The 22,480-nt window shown below is 43.5% G+C and overlaps 1 protein-coding gene across 2 annotated transcripts in view; it reads left to right on the forward strand.

The window, feature by feature from the left end:
- Window positions 1-21,210, forward strand: part of KIAA1755 (KIAA1755 ortholog) — a 128,508-nt gene extending 107,298 nt beyond the window's left edge. Inside the window, exons 17-21 of one of the 2 annotated variants that reach the window (XM_069752274.1) lie at window positions 14,313-14,483; window positions 16,566-16,743; window positions 17,786-17,899; window positions 18,342-18,584; window positions 19,788-21,210. In XM_069752274.1, the coding sequence (XP_069608375.1) occupies window positions 14,313-14,483; window positions 16,566-16,743; window positions 17,786-17,899; window positions 18,342-18,584; window positions 19,788-19,942 (861 nt within the window). In that variant the 3' untranslated portion in view covers window positions 19,943-21,210. The remainder of the gene's footprint in view (window positions 1-14,312; window positions 14,484-16,565; window positions 16,744-17,785; window positions 17,900-18,341; window positions 18,585-19,787) is intronic. The other variant, XM_069752273.1, reaches the window with a different exon arrangement.
- The last annotated feature ends 1,270 nt before the right edge of the window (window positions 21,211-22,480 follow it).

The raw sequence follows: 22,480 nt of genomic DNA on the forward strand, positions 1-22,480 counted from the left end.
GCTGTAGGCAATTTTAAATTGGTTCCAGGGGTACACGGACAGCAGTGGTGTGGTCAGTGGAGGCCTAGTGGAAGGAGTGACCGCAGACAGGCATCGAAGGCCTAAAATAAAAACACATGGCTGTAGGCAATTTTAAATTGGTTCCAGGGGTAGACGGGCAGCAGTGACCTGGTCAGTGTAGTAGTAGTTGAAAGAATGGACCGCAGACAGGCATCGAAGGCCTAAAATAAAAAAATTGGGCTGGCTGTAGGCAATTTTAAATTGGTTCCAGGGGTACACGGGCAGCAGTGACCTGGTCAGTGTAGTAGTAGTTGAAAGAATGGACCGCAGACAGGCATCGAAGGCCTAAAATAAAAAAATTGGGCTGGCTGTAGGCAATTTTAAATTGGTTCCAGGGGTACACGGGCAGCAGTGGTGTGGTCAGTGGAGGCCTAGTGGAAGGAGTGACCGCAGACAGGCATCGAAGGCCTAAAATAATAACACATGGCTGTAGGCAATTTTAAATTGGTTCCAGGGGTACACGGGCAGCAGTGACCTGGTCAGTGGAAGTCTAGTGGAAGGAGTGACCGCAGACAGGCTTCCAAGGCCTAACATAACAAACTTGGGCTGGCTGTAGGCACTTTTAAATTGGTTCCAGGGGTACACGGGCAGCAGTGACCTGGTCAGTGTAGTAGTAGTTGAAAGAATGGACCGCAGACAGGCATCGAAGGCCTAAAATAAAAACACATGGCTGTAGGCAATTTTAAATTGGTTCCAGGGGTACACGGACAGCAGTGGTGTGGTCAGTGGAGGCCTAGTGGAAGGAGTGACCGCAGACAGGCATCGAAGGCCTAAAATAATAACACATGGCTGTAGGCAATTTTAAATTGGTTCCAGGGGTACACGGGCAGCAGTGACCTGGTCAGTGTAGTAGTAGTTGAAAGAATGGACCGCAGACAGGCATCGAAGGCCTAAAATAAAAAAATTGGGCTGGCTGTAGGCAATTTTAAATTGGTTCCAGGGGTACACGGACAGCAATGGTGTGGTCAGTGGAGGCCTAGTGGAAGGAGTGACCGCAGACAGGCATCGAAGGCCTAAAATAATAACACATGGCTGTAGGCAATTTTAAATTGGTTCCAGGGGTACACGGGCAGCAGTGACCTGGTCAGTGTAGTAGTAGTTGAAAGAATGGACCGCAGACAGGCATCGAAGGCCTAAAATAAAAAAATTGGGCTGGCTGTAGGCAATTTTAAATTGGTTCCAGGGGTACACGGACAGCAGTGGTGTGGTCAGTGGAGGCCTAGTGGAAGGAGTGACCGCAGACAGGCTTCCAAGGCCTAAAATAATAACACATGGCTGTAGGCAATTTTAAATTGGTTCCAGGGGTAGACGGGCAGCAGTGACCTGGTCAGTGTAGTAGTAGTTGAAAGAATGGACCGCAGACAGGCATCGAAGGCCTAAAATAAAAAAATTGGGCTGGCTGTAGGCAATTTTAAATTGGTTCCAGGGGTACACGGGCAGCAGTGACCTGGTCAGTGTAGTAGTAGTTGAAAGAATGGACCGCAGACAGGCATCGAAGGCCTAAAATAAAAAAATTGGGCTGGCTGTAGGCAATTTTAAATTGGTTCCAGGGGTACACGGGCAGCAGTGGTCTGGTCAGTGGAAGTCTAGTGGAAGGAGTGACCGCAGACAGGCTTCCAAGGCCTAAAATAATAACACATGGCTGTAGGCAATTTTAAATTGGTTCCAGGGGTACACGGGCAGCAGTGACCTGGTCAGTGTAGTAGTAGTTGAAAGAATGGACCGCAGACAGGCATCGAAGGCCTAAAATAAAAAAATTGGGCTGGCTGTAGGCAATTTTAAATTGGTTCCAGGGGTACACGGACAGCAGTGGTGTGGTCAGTGGAGGCCTAGTGGAAGGAGTGACCGCAGACAGGCTTCCAAGGCCTAACATAACAAACTTGGGCTGGCTGTAGGCACTTTTAAATTGGTTCCAGGGGTACACGGGCAGCAGTGACCTGGTCAGTGTAGTAGTAGTTGAAAGAATGGACCGCAGACAGGCATCGAAGGCCTAAAATAAAAACACATGGCTGTAGGCAATTTTAAATTGGTTCCAGGGGTACACGGACAGCAGTGGTGTGGTCAGTGGAGGCCTAGTGGAAGGAGTGACCGCAGACAGGCATCGAAGGCCTAAAATAATAACACATGGCTGTAGGCAATTTTAAATTGGTTCCAGGGGTAGACGGGCAGCAGTGACCTGGTCAGTGTAGTAGTAGTTGAAAGAATGGACCGCAGACAGGCATCGAAGGCCTAAAATAAAAAAATTGGGCTGGCTGTAGGCAATTTTAAATTGGTTCCAGGGGTACACGGGCAGCAGTGACCTGGTCAGTGTAGTAGTAGTTGAAAGAATGGACCGCAGACAGGCATCGAAGGCCTAAAATAAAAAAATTGGGCTGGCTGTAGGCAATTTTAAATTGGTTCCAGGGGTACACGGGCAGCAGTGGTCTGGTCAGTGGAAGTCTAGTGGAAGGAGTGACCGCAGACAGGCTTCCAAGGCCTAACATAACAAACTTGGGCTGGCTGTAGGCACTTTTAAATTGGTTCCAGGGGTACACGGGCAGCAGTGACCTGGTCAGTGTAGTAGTAGTTGAAAGAATGGACCGCAGACAGGCTTCGAAGGCCTAACATAACAAACTTGGGCTGGCTGTAGGCACTTTTAAATTGGTTCCAGGGGTACACGGGCAGCAGTGGTCTGGTCAGTGGAAGTCTAGTGGAAGGAGTGACCGCAGACAGGCTTCCAAGGCCTAACATAACAAACTTGGGCTGGCTGTAGGCACTTTTAAATTGGTTCCAGGGGTACACGGGCAGCAGTGGTCTGGTCAGTGGAAGTCTAGTGGAAGGAGTGACCGCAGACAGGCTTCCAAGGCCTAACATAACAAACTTGGGCTGGCTGTAGGCACTTTTAAATTGGTTCCAGGGGTACACGGGCAGCAGTGGTCTGGTCAGTGGAAGTCTAGTGGAAGGAGTGACCGCAGACAGGCTTCGAAGGCCTAACATAACAAAATTGGGCTGGCTGTAGGCACTTTAAATTGGTTCCAGGGGTACATGGGCAGCAGTGTATGGTCAGTGGAAGTCTAGTGGAAGGAGTGACGGCAGACAGTCTTCGAAGGCCTAACATAACAAAATTGGGCTGACTGTAGGCACTTTTAAATTGGTTCCAGGGTAACACGGCCAGCAGTGGCCTGGTCAGTGTAGTAGTTGTAGAAAGAAGGGACCGCAGACAGGCTTCGAAGGCCTAACATAACAAAAATGTAAAAACAATGGTATTGTCAGTGCCAGGCATTGAAGGATGTCAGCGCCTAGACTACACATTGGTGAAGCTGTGAGAGATAATTTTGCTAGTGGTAGAGCACTGTTTGAGCTGGGGGGGGGAACTGTCTTGTGGCCGGCGTTACAGGCACAGGGCCCCTCATATTACAACGGTGTGTCTGACGTTGGGTGCGCACCACCACCGCCAGAGACACTTTATTGTACTATGAGGGACCCAGTGGCAGTGCCGTCGACCAAAAGCGGCCACACCCACCTCTTCAGACAAACAGCACTCTCAAGGGTCCAAGCGCAAAGTGGCGATAGCACGGCCCCGTGTGGGGAGTTTGGCCATTTCGTGAGGTGGAAACATGTCGTATGCTGGACAATCAGGTGAAGAAAATTACGAGATTGGAAAAGTCATTCAGAATAGTCCACAGGCAAGACCTTTTCATAGGAAAGCTAGGTGTCAGCCGGGCAGGGTGGGGCAAAAGATTTTGAAATCCAGTTGTGGTTCATTTTAATGAAGGTTAGATCATCTACATTTTGGGTAGCCAGACGAGTCCTTTTTTCTGTTAGTATTGAACCTGCAGCACTGAATACTCTTTCTGATAGGACACTAGCTGCCGGGCAAGCAAGCTCCTGCAATGCATATTCTGCCAATTCTGGCCAGGTGTCTAATTTGGATGCCCAGTAATCAAATGGGAATGACGGTTGAGGGAGAACGTCGATAAGGGATGAAAAATAGTTTGTAACCATACTGGACAAATGTTGTCTCCTGTCACTTTGAATTGATGCTGCAGTACCTGTCCTGTCTGCGGTCATAGAAAAATCACTCCACAACCTGGTCAGAAAACCCCTCTGGCCAACGCCACTTCTGATTTCTGCCCCTCTAACACCTCTGGTCTGCTGGCCCCTGGAGCTCGTGTGAGAACGATCACGGGCGCTGTGTGCAGGGAATGCCAGAAGCAAACGGTCAACAAGAGTTGATTGTTTTGTTGCTAATATTAGTTCCAAGTTCTCATGTGGCATAATATTTTGCAATTTGCCTTTATAGCGAGGATCAAGGAGGCAGGCCAACCAGTAATCGTCATCGTTCATCATTTTTGTAATGCGTGTGTCCCTTTTGAGGATACGCAAGGCATAATCCGCCATGTGGGCCAAAGTTCCCGTTGTCAAATCTGCGGTTGTGCTTGGTTGAGGGGCAGTTGCAGGCAAATCTACGTCACTTGTGTCCCTCAAAAAACCAGAACCCGGCCTTGCCACGCCACCAATTTCCCGTGCCCCCGGGAAAGCTTCCTCATTAAAAATATACTCATCCCCATCATCCTCCTCATCCTCCACCTCCTCTTCGCCCGGTACCTCGTCATGTACACTGCCCTGACCAGACAATCGCTGACTGTCATCAAGGCTTTCCTCTTCCTCTGGTGCAGACGCCTGATCCTTTATGTGCGTCAAACTTTGCATCAGCAGACGCATTAGGGGGATGCTCATGCTTATTATGGCGTTGTCTGCACTAACCAGCCGTGTGCATTCCTCAAAACACTGAAGGACTTGACACATGTCTTGAATCTTCGACCACTGCACACCTGACAACTCCATGTCTGCCATCCTACTGCCTGCCCGTGTATGTGTATCCTCCCACAAAAACATAACAGCCCGCCTCTGTTCGCACAGTCTCTGAAGCATGTGCAGTGTTGAGTTCCACCTTGTTGCAACGTCTATGATTAGGCGATGCTGGGGAAGGTTCAAAGAACGCTGATAGGTCTGCATACGGCTGGAGTGTACAGGCGAACGGCGGATATGTGCGCAAAGTCCACGCACTTTGAGGAGCAGGTCGGATAACCCCGGATAACTTTTCAGGAAGCACTGCACCACCAGGTTTAAGGTGTGAGCCAGGCAAGGAATGTGTTTCAGTTGGGAAAGGGAGATGGCAGCCATGAAATTCCTTCCGTTATCACTCACTACCTTGCCTGCCTCAAGATCTACAGTGCCCAGCCACGACTGCGTTTCTTGCTGCAAGAACTCGGACAGAACTTCCGCGGTGTGTCTATTGTCGCCCAAACACTTCATAGCCAATACAGCCTGCTGACGTATGCCAGTAGCTGCCCCATAATGGGAGACCTGGTGTGCAACAGTGGCAGGTGCGGATGGAGTGTTTGTGCGACTGCGGTCTGTGGACGAGCTCTTGCTTCTGCAGGAGGACGAGGAGGAGGAGGAGGAGGAGGGGGTGCGAACGGCTACAGACAACTGTTTACTAGACCGTGGGCTAGGCAGAACTGTCCCAAACTTGCTGTCCCCTGTGGACCCTGAATCCACCACATTTACCCAGTGTGCCGTGATGGACACGTAACGTCCCTGGCCATGCCTACTGGTCCATGCATCTGTTGTCAGGTGCACCTTTGTGCTCACAGATTGCCTGAGTGCATGGACGATGCGCTCTTTAACATGCTGGTGGAGGGCTGGGATGGCTTTTCTGGAAAAAAAGTGTCGACTGGGTAGCTCGTAGCGTGGTACAGCGTAGTCCATCAGGTCTTTGAAAGCTTCGCTTTCAACTAACCGGTAGGGCATCATCTCTAACGAGATTAGTCTAGCTATGTGGGCGTTCAAACCCTGTGTACGCGGATGCGAGGCTAAGTATTTCCTTTTTCTAACCATAGTCTCATGTAGGGTGAGCTGGACTGGAGAGCTGGAGATCGTGGAACTAGCGGGGGTGCCGGTGGACATGGCAGACTGAGAGACGGTGGGAGATGGTATTGTTGCCGCCGGTGCCCTAGATGCAGTGTTTCCTACTACGAAACTGGTGATTCCCTGACCCTGACTGCTTTGGCCTGGCAAAGATACCTGCACAGATACAGCAGGTGGTGCGCTAAATGGTGGTCCTACACTGCCGGAAGGGATGTTGCGTTGATGACTAGCTTCATTGGCCGAGGGTGCAACAACCTTAAGGGACGTTTGGTAGTTAGTCCAAGCTTTCAAATGCATGGTGGTTAAATGTCTATGCATGCAACTAGTATTGAGACTTTTCAGATTCTGACCTCTGCTTAAGGAAGTAGAACATTTTTGACAGATGACTTTGCGCTGATCAATTGGATGTTGTTTAAAAAAATGCCAGACTGCACTCTTTCTAGCATCGGATACCTTTTCAGGCATTGCAGACTGAGCTTTAACCGGATGGCCACGCTGTCCTCCACCAGGTTTTGGCTTTGCCACGCGTTTTGGGCAAGATACGGGCCCGGCAGATGGAACCTGTGGCGATGTTGATGCCTGCTGCGGCCCCTCCTCCTCCTCTGCTTCAGAACTGCTGCCGCCTGCACCCTGTTCCCCCAATGGCTGCCAATCGGGGTCAAGAACTGGGTCATCTAATAACTCTTCTTGTACCTCCTGCGCAACTTCGTCTGTGTCACCGTGTCGTTCGGTGGTATAGCGTTCGTGATGGGGCAACATAGTCTCATCAGGGTCTGATTCTTGATCAGCACCCTGCGAGGGCAATGTTGTGGTCTGAGTCAAAGGACCAGCATAGTAGTCTGGCTGTGGCTGTGCGTCAGTGCACTCCATGTCAGATTCAATTTGTAATGGGCATGGACTGTTAACTGCTTCACTTTCTAAGCCAGGGACGGTATGTGTAAAGAGCTCCATGGAGTAACCCGTTGTGTCGCCTGCTGCATTCTTCTCTGTTGTTGTTTTTGCTGAAGAGGACAAGGAAGTGACTTGTCCCTGACCGTGAACATCCACTAACGACGCGCTGCTTTTACTTTTACCAGTTTCACGAGATGAGGCAAAAGAGCTAGAGGCTGAGTCAGCAAGATAAGCCAAAACTTGCTCTTGCTGCTCCGGCTTTAAAAGCGGTTTTCCTAATCCCAGAAAAGGGAGCGTTCGAGGCCTTGTGTAGCCGGACGACGAACCTGGCTCCACAGCTCCAGACTTAGGTGCAATATTTTTTCCCCCACGACCACCTGATGCTCCACCACTACCACTACCCTCATTACCAGCTGACAATGAACGCCCCCGGCCACGACCTCTTCCACTAGACTTCCTCATTGTTTTAAAAACGTAACCAAACTAACGTTATTTGTTGTAGTCACACAACTTACACGGTGAGCTATAACTTCAGTATGATTTAGCTACCCCTTTACAGGTTGGTGAGACCACAGCGAAAATCAGGCCCAATGTTACACACTCTTTTTTTGGTGGCTGCAAATTAGAGAGATGCCCCACACGCAGGACTGTCACTGAAGCACAAATGTTAATATTAATGTCACACTATTATTTTTTTTTTATTTTTATTTTTTTCAGGAACACTTTAGAAACCCCCCAAAAAAAAAAAAAAAGATTTTTGCAGGGAGAATTTAGAAAACAAATGTAACAAACTATATGCTTTCTATGGGCCACTGAGTGAGAGATGACGCACACAGGAATCAGGAGTGGCACACAAGCCCAGAGGCCAATATTTTTCTACCAATGATTGATGGAGTTATTTTCTCTGGTAGATTTTGGAACCCAAATCAAGGAAAAAAAATGTAGGCTTTCTATGGACCACAATTGGAGAGAGAGAGAGAGAGAGAGAGAGAGAGATGGCACACCCAGGAGTCAAGACTGGCACACAAGCAGAAAGGCCAATATTAATCTCCCACTGTTTTTTTTGTTTTTTTTTTTTTTTTTTTTTTTTCAGGGAGACTTTAGAAAAAAAAATAATAAAAAAAATATGATTTTATCAGGAAGAATTTAGAAACCAAATAAAATAAAATGATTTTTTCAGGGAGAATTTATAAAACAAATAAAAACAAAAATAGGCGTTCTATGGCCCACTGACTGAGAGATGACGCACACAGGAGTCAGGAGTGGCACACAAACCCAGAGGCCAATATTTTTCTACCAATGATTGATGTAGTTATTTTCTCTGGTAGATTTTAGAACCCAAATCAAGGAAAAAAAATATAGGCTTTCTATGGACCACAATTGGAGAGAGAGAGAGAGAGAGAGAGAGAGAGAGAGAGAGAGAGAGAGAGAGATGGCACACCCAGGAGTCAAGACTGGCACACAAGCAGAAAGGCCAATATTAATCTCCCACTGTTTTTTTTGGTTGTTTTTTTTTTTTTTTTTTCAGGGAGACTTTAGAAAAAAAAATAATAAAAAAAATATGATTTTATCAGGAAGAATTTAGAAACCAAATAAAATAAAATGATTTTTTCAGGGAGAATTTATAAAACAAATAAAACCAAAAATAGGCGTTCTATGGCCCACTGACTGAGAGATGACGCACCCAGGAGTCAAGACTGGCACACAAGCAGAAAGGCCAATATTAATCTCCCACTGTTTTTTTTTTTTTTTTAGGGAGACTTTAGAAAAAAAATAATAAAAAAAATGTGATTTTATCAGGAAGAATTTAGAAACCAAATAAAATAAAATGATTTTTTCAGGGAGAATTTAGAAAACAAATAAAACCAAAAATAGGCGTTCTATGGCCCACTGACTGAGAGATGACGCACCCAGGAGTCAAGACTGGCACACAAGCAGAAAGGCCAATATTAATCTCCCACTGTTTTTTTTTTTTTTTTTCAGGGAGACTTTAGAAAAAAAAATAATAAAAAAAATGTGATTTTATCAGGAAGAATTTAGAAACCAAATAAAATAAAATGATTTTTTCAGGGAGAATTTAGAAAACAAATAAAACCAAAAATAGGCGTTCTATGGCCCACTGACTGAGAGATGACGCACCCAGGAGTCAAGACTGGCACACAAGCAGAAAGGCCAATATTAATCTCCCACTGTTTTTTTTTTTTTTTTTCAGGGAGACTTTAGAAAAAAAAATAATAAAAAAAATGTGATTTTATCAGGAAGAATTTAGAAACCAAATAAAATAAAATGATTTTTTCAGGGAGAATTTAGAAAACAAATAAAACCAAAAATAGGCGTTCTATGGCCCACTGACTGAGAGATGACGCACCCAGGAGTCAAGACTGGCACACAAGCAGAAAGGCCAATATTAATCTCCCACTGTTTTTTTTTTTTTTTTTCAGGGAGACTTTAGAAAAAAAAATAATAAAAAAAATATGATTTTATCAGGAAGAATTTAGAAACCAAATAAAATAAAATGATTTTTTCAGGGAGAATTTATAAAACAAATAAAAACAAAAATAGGCGTTCTATGGCCCACTGACTGAGAGATGACGCACACAGGAGTCAGGAGTGGCACACAAACCCAGAGGCCAATATTTTTCTACCAATGATTGATGTAGTTATTTTCTCTGGTAGATTTTAGAACCCAAATCAAGGAAAAAAAATATAGGCTTTCTATGGACCACAATTGGAGAGAGAGAGAGAGAGAGAGAGAGAGAGAGAGAGAGAGAGAGATGGCACACCCAGGAGTCAAGACTGGCACACAAGCAGAAAGGCCAATATTAATCTCCCACTGTTTTTTTTTTTTTTTTTCAGGGAGACTTTAGAAAAAAAAATAATAAAAAAAAAAAGATTTTATCAGGAAGAATTTAGAAACCAAATAAAATAAAATGATTTTTTCAGGGAGAATTTATAAAACAAATAAAACCAAAAATAGGCGTTCTATGGCCCACTGACTGAGAGAGAGAGAGAGAGAGATGGAACGCTTAGTACTGACACACAAGCCCAAAGGGCAATATTAATCTCCCTTTTTTTTTCCAGGGAGAATTTCTAAAACCCAAAAAAAAAATAAAATAGGCTTTCTATGGCCCACTATTTGTGAGAGAGATGGGACGCTCAGGACTGGCACAGATGGCACGCTCAGGACTGGCACAGAAGCCCAGAGGCCAATATTAATCTCCCTTTTTTTCTGGGAGAATTTATAAAACCAAAAAAATATTTAAATAGGCTTTCTATGGCCCACTATTTGTGAGAGAGATGGCACGCTCAGGACTGGCACAGATGGCACGCTCACAACTGGCACACAAGCCCAGAGGCCAATATTAATCTCCCTTTTTTCAGGGAAAATTTATAAAACAAAAAAAAAAAATAAATAGGCTTTCTATGGCCCACTATTTGTGAGAGAGATGGCACGCTCAGGGCTGGCACAGATGGCACGCTCAGGACTGGCACACAAGCCCAGAGGCCAATATTAATCTCCCTTTTTTTCAGGGAGAAATTATAAAACCCCCAAAAAAAATAAAATAGGCTTTCTATGGCCCACTATTTGTGAGAGAGATGGGACGCTCAGGACTGGCACAGATGGCACGCTCAGGACTGGCACAGAAGCCCAGAGGCCAATATTAATCTCCCTTTTTTTCTGGGAGAATTTATAAAACCAAAAAAAAATTTAAATAGGCTTTCTATGGCCCACTATTTGTGAGAGAGATGGCACGCTCAGGACTGGCACAGATGGCACGCTCACAACTGGCACACAAGCCCAGAGGCCAATATTAATCTCCCTTTTTTCAGGGAAAATTTATAAAACAAAAAAAAAAATTAAATAGGCTTTCTATGGCCCACTATTTGTGAGAGAGATGGCACGCTCAGGGCTGGCACAGATGGCACGCTCAGGACTGGCACACAAGCCCAGAGGCCAATATTAATCTCCCTTTTTTTCAGGGAGAATTTATAAAACCAAAAAAAAAAATAAATAGGCTTTCTATGGCCCACTATTTGTGAGAGAGATGGCACGCTCAGGGCTGGCACAGATGGCACGCTCAGGACTGGCACACAAGCCCAGAGGCCAATATTAATCTCCCTTTTTTTCAGGGAGAATTTATAAAACCCCAAAAAAAATAAAATAGGCTTTCTATGGCCCACTATTTGTGAGAGAGATGGCACACTCAGGACTGGCACACAAGCCCAAAGGCCAATATTAATCTCCCACTGTATTTTTATCAGGGAGAATTTATACACCCCACAAAAAAAAAATACAGAAAAATGAAAAGGCTTTCTATGGCCCACTATGTGAGAGAGATGGCACACACAGGGATGGCACTCTAGCAGAAATGCCAAATTGCCAATCTTAATCTCCCACCAAAAAAAAAAAAAAAAAAAAAAACAGGGAATGTCCTACAATTACTATCTCCCTGCCTGCAGTAATCTCAGCCAGGTATGGCAGGCAGCTACTATCTCCCTGCCTGCAGTAATCTCAGCCAGGTATGGCAGGCAGCAATAAGGAGTGGACTGATGCACAAATGAAATAAAAAGTGTGGACAAACAAAAAAGATAGCTGTGCAGAAAGGAAGGAACAAGAGGATTTGTGCTTTGAAAAAAGCAGTTGGTTTGCACAGCGGCGTACACACAGCAATGCAGCTATCAGGGAGCCTTCTAGGGCAGCCCAATGAGCTACAGCGCTGAGGGGAAAAAAAAAAAAAAAAAACTTCCACTGTCCCTGCACACCGAGGGTGGTGTTGGACAGTGCAAATCGCTGCAGCACAAGCGGTTTTGTGGTTAATGGACCCTGCCTAACGCTATCCCTGCTTCTGACAAAGCGGCAGCAACCTCTCCCTAAGCTCAGATCAGCAGCAGTAAGATGGCGGTCGGCGGGAACGCCTCTTTATAGCCCCTGTGACGTCGCAGACAGCAAGCCAATCACTGCAATGCCCTTCTCTAAGATGGTGGGGACCAGGACCTATGTCATCACGCTGCCCACACTCTGCGTTTACCTTCATTGGCTGAGAAATGGCGCTTTTCGCGTCATTGAAACGCGACTTTGGCGCGAAAGTCGCGTACCGCATGGCCGACCCCGCACAGGGGTCGGATCGGGTTTCATGAAACCCCGACTTAGCCAAAAGTCGGCGACTTTTGAAAATGTTCGACCCGTTTCGCTCAACCCTACTAGCTGGATCACAAACCTGGAGGACACAGCACACCGGCTGGGGCAAGTAAGAACTGTGAGAAAAGCATTAGAAACTGCACCACGCTGTATCCTCACATTTATTTACTGCGCCATCCACCCTGCACCACAACTACTACAACTACCATAAGCACCATCATCATCCTTAACACTACAGCTATAGCTCTACCTTTGGAGTGCTGTACCACCATGAGCCCCAGCGGACTCTGAAGCAGGGTCGGCTAACACTTGTATTGGCGAGTACCACAGGTGGTGTCACGAACAAACTTTATAACTTTATAAACTTTATTCCCATTTACTTCAACCCCTTTTATTGGACACCCAGGGCCATGGACCGGGTCACTGCTACCGTGACACATCCCCTTTAAGAACCGGCCCGGTACCGAGTACCCCACGGTCATAGCTGGCTTTCCATCTGTACAGCGAAATGACGGTTGGATGGTCTTGACAACAGGAAGAAGAATCTGTGGCATGCCTCTAACCATGGTGCTAATATCTAGCAATACTGTAACATCCATTGTATTCATTGATGAAAGATAGTATCTACAGCTGAAAATCCACAAAAGCTGACAAAACCCAACCCAAACCAATTCTCTTACTTTGTGGATCTATCACAACGTTTTTACTTCCCAATCTGAGGGGAGCACAAATAGGAATGGACACCCTGATTCCTCCAATCTTTCACTTGCTAAGTTCCTTCCTGTAGTTTTGATAAAATCACCGTTCTATTCTGTGGCTCTGCTAGTTTTCTTAGGCCGGGTTCACATTAGCGTTCGGGGGCTTTGCGGAGGGCTGCATACGTCCTCTGTTAAGCCTCGCCTACTTCTGCATGCATCCTGCGTACCTATCTTTAACATTGGGTACGCAGGACATGCGGATGTATGTGGATGCGTCATTTTGACATGCCCGCTGTCCACACAAAAGACAACTTGTTGGGTTCCCGTGCCGTCGGTGGGCGTGTTAAAACAACACATCCTCATACATCCGCCTGTCCTGCAGACCCAATGTTAAAGATAGGTACGCAGGACGCATGCAGAAGTATGCGGAAGCAGGAGGGGCTTAACGGAAGACGTATGCAGCCCTCCCCAAAGCCCCCGAATGCTAATGTGAACCCGGCCAATGTAATGAGTTTTATCTATCACCACGTACGCCAATGTGCATAGGCAGAAAGCAACAATTTGATGGTGGGGGTGAGTATAGCTAGAGCTCATGAATATTGAAGGCTACATAGCAGAAGCATGGTCAACTATATCAAATGCTGTACCATCCCAATACAATTCAATGAATGAGTGGAGTGTTTTCACAGTGGCGCAGTGGTTAGCACAGCAGCCATGCAGCGCTGGAGTCCTGGGTTCAAACCTCACCAAGGACAACATCTGCAAAGAGTTTGTATGTTCTCGCCGTGTTTGCGTGGGTTTCCTCCGGGTACTCTGGTTTCCTCCCACATTCCAAAGACATACTGATAGGGAATTTAGATTGTGAGCCCCAACAGGGACAGTGATGATAATGTGTGCAACCTGTAAAGCGCTGCGGAATATGTTGGCGCTATATAAAAATAAAGATTATTATTATGAGCATGGAGTCAGGTTTATAATCATAAGCCTTATATAAATTTGGAACAAACATTTGATATCCTGTAAGGAGAAGAAGGACACTCCAGGTGGCCATTATGAACAGGCCAATCCCAAATCTGATGTGATGTACATGGTGGGAGGGTTTTGCGGTCTTGTTCAAATGTCATTCTGCTGTAGGTAACTAGTGATGCCAAAGCAAAGACAGGGTATGCATAACAAATTTGTGGTTTCCTGTTAGGGGAACTTGCTTGCTGCATAGCTCTTGATTACCATATTTTATAAGAATGGCGCAAGTGCTGTCAGAAATGATGGGTACTAATATTCATCCACCTTTTCCCAGTGGGTATGTATGGATATTTGCATGATATATTTGTGTATAATTATAATTTTTGGCGTAACTCTGTTTACATAATTATCTGTTTGTGGGCCAAACCAAAGCACATTGAAATCATTATGAGGATGCCAGTCCTTCAATATAAATATGATAGCTGTATGACATAAGGTCAATTTCCTGGAATGCAGCTAAGGATGGGGCATATTTCTCTGAAATGTAATGTTCTTCCAAACCTTAGTGTTGTAGTATCTTAATTGTGCATTTACTTTCACTGCTTTTCATATTTACCTCTTGTTCATCTTCTTCACATGTATTTCAGGTTAACCTAAAGGAACAAGGCCGACTACTGCGCCAAGCGGAGTTTGTGATCTCCTACAGAAAGAGAAAGTGCCTCAGAAGGGTTTTTCTGTTTGAGGATCTGGTTCTTTTCAGCAAAACCAAAAAGGCTGCATCGGGAAAAGAGATCTATGTGTACAAGCAGTCCTTCAAGGTAATCTTAATTGTTCCTCTTCACTAGATTTTACATTCACTGTATGTATCACATATTATATAGCATACAAATCCCTGAAATCTCAGAAAGTTAATTTTCATCATACATAGAACTGAATTCTTCCGTTATCTTAAATGGGAATATTTTAGTCATTGAGGTTGAAATCTGAAGACCGGTAGCCGAGAATGATTTTAGACTAGTCTTGACCTCATTTTCACTAAAAGCATAATGGCCATCATTCTGAATTATCAATATTACTTTAACCCCTTCCTGCATTAAGAGGTGACAGCAGCATTTAAATGGAACATGTGCCTCTGCTCACGCTTCCATCGGCTCCCCTTACGGCAATTGCAGGGAACTATAGGTTATCACGGATGAAGCCTGCTGAAGACCCATTTGACCGCCATCTTTTCATTATAAACTGCAATACTATGGATCTAATAATAATCTCTTTATTTATATAGCGCCAACATATTCCGCAGCGCTTTACAGTTTTTTTCACACATTATAATCGCTGACCCCGATGGGGCTCACAATCTAAATTCCCTATCAGTATGTCTTTGGAGTGTGGGAGGAAACGGGAGAACATGCACGCAAACACGGGGAGAACATTCAAACTCCTTGCAGATGTTGTCATTGGTGGGATTTGAACCCAGGATTCCAGCACTGCAAGGCTGTAGTGCTGACCACTGAGCCACAGTGCTGTCCATGGATCTGCACTATATAGCCACGTGATCAAACAGTTTCAAGTCCCCTAAAGGACTAAAAAATATTGGAAAATCTAAAAAAAAATTTGACAAAATCCAAATCCTCCCCCGGTTTTCAATGTTAAAAAAAAAGAAGTTAAAAATAAACATATCTGATATTGCCACTTTTGTTAAAGATCAATCTATCCAATATTCGGATCATTCACAGCCATGCAAGTAAATGAGTTCATGGGAACAGTCTGACCGCACTCAGATGACACCTGAGAGTAGTCCGATTTCCACTGACTGACTGAATGGAGAAGATGGAGATTTGCATAATCGACCTGATTTCCTCAGATGGGAGAATATACGGTCGTCTGCACCTGCCCAAATAAAAAAAAAATCGATGCAAGTTTAGAATCATCATATTCAGACTGGCCTGGACGATTATGTTTCCAGGTTATTTTTATCACACAATGAATGACGTAAAATCAAAACCCCAAAAATCAATGGCAGAATCACATTTTATTCATAATAACATGCCATTTGAAATTGCTTTCCATTTTTAACTACATTGTATGATAAAATTAATGGTGCTCTTCAAGATTGCAGTTTGTCTGACGAAAAGCCCTCATGCGTCTATGACGGATAAATAAGAAAGGATAAATAAAAATGATAGCTCTTAAAAGAAGGTGAGGAAAAAATGAAAGCGGTAAACAATTCCCTGGTCCTTAAATATAATACCACAAACAAAATCAAAATTTCTCATTAAAAAAATGTATTTATTATTTTTTTAGCGCAAATCCCTTTATCTGTAGCTAATTATAAAAGTTTTCCAAAACTGAAAGTTATCTTTTATATGGCCTTTTATCTAGCCTGTTATATTGTGCATCAGTAAATTTATTTCTACCATAATAGTAGCCCTCTTATTGCATCTAGGATGCGAGCTCCCATCTAGATCCTTTGGATAGTGTCCATCTAAAATTAACAGTGACATCTCCGGGGAAGGAGTCACCAAGTTGCATTTACTGTTGAAATTAAATGAAATATATTTTTCCAGAAGGGATCCTGGAGGAACAGCAACCTTTCCAACGTAATGAAGAAGATTCATGGCTAGATTTGATTATCTTCACTAACGTGAGATAGTAATGTATATGATTTTTGTTTAATAGTGGATGTACTATTGTAACAGCAGGTATTTTGACTATACCATCCTTTCTGAGTGAATTTTCCCCATGCCAGCATGTAAGGTAACCGTTCTTCTTCAGAAACTCTTTATAGTCTACAAAAAGGCCACCTTTTATATCCTATAGGGTTATCAGATATCTTGAGAGGCTGAATTCATCATCTGTAATTTATTGAATGACTTGATTTTATCATGTTTGTTAATGCCTAGACTTCTGAGATTGGCCTTACTCACACTTTGGGAGGCAGTGGACTGTGTTTTGAGATCTGGTTTCGAAGAAGAAAATTGGAGGACACGTATACTTTTCAAGCTCCGTCTCCTGATGTTAAGGAGGCCTGGACTGGGGACCTGCAGAAGATTCTTTGGGACCAGGCTATTAAAAATCGAGGTAATCTATTTGATGTGTATGTCATGTAGCCATAGTTGTTCTTTTTTAAAACCAGTTGAGCTCCAAAATGATGGATCCCATTACCTCCATCCATTCCCAAAGCAAAGCAGTTAAAGAACCTACTAGAATGTACAAACCCCTACAAAGGTGTTGAGCATTTGTTGTAAATCAGTATTGGCCATGCTATTTTGACTTAAAATCTAATTTCCTATTTTTTTTAACAAAGCGTCACTATTGCTCTTGGACATTACCCTCCCGACTTTAGCAGAACTCTGATGAGCTGCATCTACACAGAAACCCCTCAGCAACTTGTTCTACCAGTCCAGCTGGGCTTCGAGCTAGCAAATTATTTTGCTGTCAATGTAATTGGGCTGTTTTGGCTTATACAGGGGGTTGCTCTATTATGGTTTGTGTTGTTTTCCCGAGTGCGCTGGGAGTTAGAGGTTTATATTGAAGACATTTGAGAGTACACAGTCCATCTAGCTAGAATAAATATAACTTGTCAATTGAGAAAGTGGCACTAATGTCAGAAAACTACTACCTAACTTGTCAGAGTTGTATTTATCATGTAATCAAACCAAGCCTATTCTACTAGAAAAGTGAGTGGAAGGAAGCACAAAATGACATTCTCTTCCTAGTGACGTAACGATAAGATGGAAAGATTATTATTTGCTGATATTTCTATTGTGTAATAATCTATAACAGTAAAAATATAACTTGCTCAAAGTACAAAAACTAGTAGTGAATATCTTATACATTTTGATTCCTTTCACATTTTATTAGCACCGGGCAGGTATACCACCAGGGCAACAAAGATATAACAGTTCTCCACTGGATACAACCTGCACTGATTCCTTATAGTAACTAATGTGGTGATGTGTTGTTGGTATGTTTTAGAAAATGTGAACATGCCTGGTGGGAGTTGACCTTCACATGACAGAAGGACATGAGCCATCACACACCTCAACAAGCTGTTACTTTAAAAACCATTGTTATGTCTTGTGGTCTCCATGTGCTTAGTTCTTCTATCATTCTTCTACAGAAATGCGAAGGCAGGAAAGAGCATTCTCTGGTTTGGGATGCAAGCCATTCACTGACATCCAGCCAAGTGAGGCTGCCATCAGCAGTAGAGCCATCCCTCTCACTGGTAATGGAGGTAAAGAAATTAGTAAGGCTTTAGAGTTTACCATGTGTGTGAATTTCATGTACAGTTGAGGCAGTGTAAAGTATAATGAAGATTAATTGATTGAATGTGGATTCCTTAAAGTATTAAGTTTGGAAGTTATACCCCCTATACATGGGATAGAGGATAACTTCCCGACCTCTGAGGGTTGAACGGCTCTTGACACCTCATAGCCGAGCGCAGTGCTCTGGTGTTCTTCATCACTCCCATAAGAATAAATGGTGTGTCATTTTGCATGATCGACCACCGCTCCATTGCCACGGGGTTCTTCAGGGCTCCGCTTCTCAGAATTGGTGGGGTACCAGTGGTTGGACCTCCATTGATCACAAAGTTATCCCATATCCCTTTCATAAGGGATAACCTACAAACTTGAGAATACTGCTTTATTATCTCTTTCTTACTATTTCTATACTAGATGAAAACCTTCATTCTTCACCTTCTGCTGCTCTATCATTCCCAACGTCCCCTCCACCACTTCGCTCTATGTCAGTAGGCTCTCGAAGTAGTGCTAGCAGTGCTGTATCTCTTGGAGGATGCTCTTCAACCTCTTCTGGTCGGGGTTCTCTCAGCCCTCTGCATGGATGTCCTGGGACTGAACAGCAGTGGAGATGCTGTAGGACCGAACCCTCCCAGGATAAGGAACCCAGCATTTTTCTGAGTGAGTCTAAACGACCCTTCTAGAGGAACTATCAAAACTCTGTGGCAGTGTTCCCTAACTCCGGTCCTCAAGATCTACCAACAGATCATGTTTTCAGGATTTCCTTAGTATTGCACAGGAGATTGAATTATTGCCTGTGCAGATGATGCAATTATCACCTGTGCAATACTAAGGAAATATTGAAAACATGACCTGTTGGTGGCTCTTGAGGACCGGAGTTGGGGAACACTGCTCTATGGTATAAGAGAACCATTGTGTAACTTATCTGGTAATTGGGTAAAACCTACACTGCTTTAGTGTGCTCTTATACTTTCTCAACGAATGTCAGAAAAGTATATGGCAAAACAGTAGGCCCACATGAGTCATTTTGTTGTCACGTTGCATTTTCGTCTAGAAAATAATAAACAGTGAGGTGGGTTGACCCAATGAAGGGGAATGAAAAATCTGTAGTGACGCCATGTGGCTACAGACTGCCGAATCATGACCATCTGCAATGATCACACTGTCACAAGTCACGTCACCTGTATTCCCTGTGTGAGTGGTCACGTGACCGCATTTGAGCGGTTCCTATACTTCCGCTCACATACCGATTAGTCTCACCTGACTTCTCTGAATTGAAGAGAATTGAAAGTATCACATGAGTCTATTCAGCACGTAACTGAAAGTATGCAACTCGTAGAAATGTGGGCACGTAACCTCACACCCACAAGGGGAATACGTGGGAATCTTCACAGTGTGTGCACTAACTTGACTGCAGACACTTCTGAGGTTTTTCAGCCCCTATAATCTTTGTGATTGGCAGCTTCCAATGCCGAAAGATGAATCGGATATTCTACCCCAAAGCAAGTGATGGAAACACAATATAAGGCTGCCGTCACACTATCAGTATTTGTTCAGTATTTTGCATCAGTATTTGTAAGCCAAAACCAGGAGTGGGTGATAAATACAGAAGTGGTGCATATGTTTCTATTATACTTTTCCTCTATTTGTTCGACTCCTGGTTTTGGCTTACAAATACTGATGTATAATACTGACCAAATACCGATAGTGTGATGGCAGCCTAATAGCTAGTGGTTAAAACTCACAATACACATACAAAAATAATGTCACCCCCATTATAGGAGATGATATGATTTTAATGTCACCTTGTTCTCATTTTCATCTTCTACATCTTTAACTTTTCTTCTTTCCTGTTTCCTTCAGCTGCCAGTTCTGGTTCCTCAGAAGGAAGTGTCAGTGGATTTAGCTCCCCTGAGACAAGCCAAATACCTGTATCTCATATAAATACGTGTTATCCCCTGGAGTGCTGGCGCCCCCTACATGTTATAGACAAGCCCCCAGAAAACAGCATCCCATGAAAAGATTGGATACAGAATCTACACAAACTTGTCTACTGAATGAAATATCTATATTTATGTGCCATTTATATATGTAAATATATTACATTCTAGTGAACATTGAAATATTCTAATGCTTATACATTTATGTTTCAGAAAGGATGAAAGTGATAGGACCACTATGCCAAATATGCTTTATTGTGTTGGAGGACTTACTGATGGTCATTTATTAAAAGTAAAATGGAGACAAAAATTGCAAATGTTTTATATGCCAATGTAACCACTTCTTTCGTTTTTTTCAATGCGGTTTATTCTATTTTTTGAGGTGTCTTATATGATTTGTCTGATGACTAGAACTATAACTTGCTTTAGTCACATGAATCTGAAATGGGATTTCTGCAGGTATTATTACATGTCTAGATAAAAAGTACTCCAAAACTGTTAATGATACAAGTTGGTGCTGAAAAGTACGTTACATTATAGAGACAATCAACTTCAATACCCAGGAGCCATTCTTCTTGATGACCGGATATTTCAGATGGGTCACTGATTCCATTTTTAGAACTAACAAATGCCAATGGATTGTATGGTTAAGAGAATAATAATCATTTAAAGAGGACCTGTCACCAGATCAAAAGTGGCCAGTTTTTGCTCTTATTCTTGTTGTTCCCCTGGATATTCTGTAATTTATTTTTCTTAAATTCACCAGATGATTACAGTTATATGGACCTCTTTATTTAGTGCTAATTTTTTGGTCTTCACAAAGGGGTGTGGCTCACAGGGTAATAATACAGAGCAGCCCAAAGACACCCCCTAGAGGGTCCTGTGAGCCATGTCCCCTTGATAACTGACCATTAAAATTAGCATTAAATAAATAGGCTCATGCCACTAGAACCATATGGCAGATTTAAATAAATAAATAATGGAATACTCAGGAGAGCAGTGGGAATAAAGTAAGCGCAAAAACTGACCTCTTTCTACCTGGAGACAAGTCCTCTTTAAATGGGCCAAAATATCCAGAAACTTTGTAATGCAAGGTCAAAAACTGAAATTTGGCATAGTTAACTAAATGGAATGTATCTGCTTTGCTGCTCAGGCTGATTTCCTAACAATACTAACAATAGGTTACTGAAGACTGTCATAGACATTGTATAACAAAATTTAAGCGTAAAATGCTATCATCTCTGTGTAGACTTAGCTAGTACAGATGGGTGGCACTTATTTTCAAAACAATGTATAGTAATTTATTTCTAAATGTACTGGTCATTAAAGTTAAGTTCCCATGATAAGATTTTGGTGAGTTTTTGACACTTTGTATTTTTGCTGCTGAAAAAATGCAGCGTTTTACCGCTCCAGAAAAGTGGATGGAATTTATAGAAATCTAATAGCCAGTGTGCTTTCTTTTTTGCGATATGTTAACTGACTTGTAGTGTGTCTTTTTAAATCCACTGCATGTCAATCTGAAGACATTACTAGCATTTGCTCTGTACTGCTAAATAATGATAGACATTTACAGACACTTATCTTATAATTCATCATGGTTTTTCTTTTGCCCAGGAAACTAAATACTAAACGCCCAAACGCTCTTGTGAGCCCCATCATTGAGCTTAAAGATGCATTATTTTGCATAGACCTATTCTTTGCAGAGGTTGCTTATTTGCTGCATGTTTTGCCCCTGTTAGGCCGGGATCACACATGCGCGAGATACGGCCGAGTCTCGCAGGTGAAAACCCAGCTCTGGCGCCGGCCCTCAGGAGCGGAGCGTGCAGCTCCATGTATTGCTGTGCGGCTGCACGCTCCACTCGAGTGCCGGCGCTAGAGCTGGGTTTTCATCTGCGAGACTCGGCCATATCTCGCGTATATGTGTGATCCCGGCCTTATATGTATGACCTTGCTAAATTCAAATAAAAGTCAACATCAGATTTTCTTTATATCGTAAAACAAGCCTACTTTATCTGCAGGAAAATTTCAATCACACCTAAGCATGACTGGAAAAGAGCTATAAATTCTCCACCATTATTCAGAATAATCTCCCTTCTTAACCATTATCTGAATACTGTATATACTCGTGTATAAGCCGAGTTTTTGAGCACATTTTTTGTGTGCTAAAAACGCCCCCTCAGCTTATACACGAGTCAGTTGTCTCAGAAAGACAGAGGGGGAGCGGCAGAGCAGCGGGTCACAGAGGCAGGAGCCGGCGGCTGTTGATAAAGCCTGTGCCCACCGCTAAAGAGAAATTAATATTCACTGCGCTGGCAGTGAATATTCATTTCTCTGTAATAATGCACAGTGACAGTCGCAACCATACAAGGACAGGATGGAGGAGCCATGCATACAAGGAAAGGATGGAGGAGCCATGCATACAAGGACAGGATGAAGGAGCCATGCAGACAAGGACAGGATGGGGAGCCATGCATACAAGGACAGGATTGAGGAACCATACATACAAGGACAGCAACGAGCGAGCAATCCATGCATAGACAGGAATGGGGAGCCATGCATACAAGGACAGGGATGGGGAGCCATGCTTACCAGGATAGGGATGAGGGGACAATGCAT

Source organism: Ranitomeya imitator, chromosome 2 (assembly GCF_032444005.1).
Source record: "Ranitomeya imitator isolate aRanImi1 chromosome 2, aRanImi1.pri, whole genome shotgun sequence".
NCBI lineage: Eukaryota > Metazoa > Chordata > Amphibia > Anura > Dendrobatidae > Ranitomeya > Ranitomeya imitator.